Here is a 1,378-nt window from a genome sequence, read left to right as displayed (position 1 = left end):
CCCCCCCCCCCCGCCGCAGCAGCAGCTTCAAGAGCAGACACAGGAGCAGCAGCAGCAGCAGAGTCCGTTTGAAATGGAAACAGGTGTCGTCTCAGGGCTCATTCGCTTCAAATGCTCCCCTTCTCGCGTGGCATTGCTGCAGCAAGAGGGCCTCGAAGGCTTCAATCCTGCTGCTGCAGCAAATACCGTCAGAGAGGAAGTGTACAGCCACCTGCGGCAGCAGCAGCAGCAGCTGCAGCAGCAGATAGAGCAGCAAAAAAGGCTGCTTCAGGAACTCACTCTGAACAGCAACAGCAGCAGCAGCAACAGCAACTCGGAGGCACCGGACCGTGCTATGCTGGCTGCAGCGTCACAGCTGTCTCAACTGCAGCAGCAGCAGCAGCAGCAGGAAGATGATGAGCGCTGGGTAGCTACGGTGCTGCACCATGTAGGCTTCGCAGAGCAGCAGCAGCAGCAGCAGCAACTCGGGACCCTCAGCGGCGGGGAGCGAATGCGTTTGCTGCTTGCGAAGGCGCTATGTGGGAGGCCTTTTTTGCTGCTGCTGGATGAGCCGACGAACCACTTAGACGCTGCTGCTGCTTCTGCGTTGCAGCAGCTGTTGCAGCAGCTGCCGCTTCCCATGATAATTGCTTCTCACGACCGCCAGCTGCTGCAGCAGGTCTGCAACGGAGTGTTGCTGCTGCGGCGTGGCTGTCTGGATCCCAAGTTCGTTGGCTCTGTGGCTTCTTTTCAGCAGCAGCAGCAGCAGCGGCAGCAGCAGTGGGTTGCCGCTGTGCAGAAGCAGCAGGAGCAGCTGCAGCAACTGCAGCAGAAGCTGCGCAGGCAGCGGGGGCCGCCAACTGCAGCAGATCAGACGCTACTGCAGCAGCTGAAGCAGCAGCCGCCACCCCCTGCGTCTCACGAGCCAGCAGGAAGGCCCCCAGTCTTCTTGCTGCCGCACAGCCCGCAAAGAGCAGCAGAAATAATGGCTTTAAGAGGCTGCACTCTTGTCGTCTCTAGCAAATGTGACCAGAAGCAGCAGCAGCAGCAGCAACAGCAGCAAGAGGAGAAGGAGGTCCTGCGAGACGTGACCATAGTGGTCCGGAGGGGCTCGAAAATAGCCATTGTGGGTCCCAACGGCAGCGGCAAGTCAACTCTCCTCAAGGCGCTGGCGGGCCAGGTGCGAGAGGAGCAGCAGGAGCTGCAGCAGCAGCAGCAGCAGCAGCAGCCGGAAGTGGTAATAACATCTGGGGAGCGGAGCTGCGCTACCTCACTGCGCTCTTCGCTTTTGCTGCTTCCACAGCACCATGCGGATGTGCTTCCTATGCACATGACCGCGTTAGAGGCTCTAAGGGCGGCTGCTGCTGCTGCTGCTGCCCGTCGCCCAGCAGCAGCGGCA

The 1,378-nt window shown here is 60.5% G+C and overlaps 1 protein-coding gene across 1 annotated transcript; it reads left to right on the top strand.

The window, feature by feature from the left end:
* Positions 1 to 73: 73 nt before the first annotated feature.
* ETH_00036260 (ABC transporter, putative) lies at positions 74 to 1,372 on the top strand (the record flags this gene model as incomplete). Its single annotated transcript, XM_013379484.1, has 1 exon — positions 74 to 1,372. A coding segment is annotated over one exon (1,299 nt), but the record flags the coding sequence as incomplete, so codon positions are not given.
* Between the last annotated feature and the right edge of the window lie 6 nt (positions 1,373 to 1,378).

Source organism: Eimeria tenella, genomic scaffold (genome assembly GCF_000499545.2).
Source record: "Eimeria tenella Houghton genomic scaffold, Eth_scaff3325, whole genome shotgun sequence".
Classification (NCBI taxonomy): domain Eukaryota; phylum Apicomplexa; class Conoidasida; order Eucoccidiorida; family Eimeriidae; genus Eimeria; species Eimeria tenella.
Note: the sequence above shows the minus strand (reverse complement) of the source record. Positions and strands in the feature narration are given on the sequence as shown.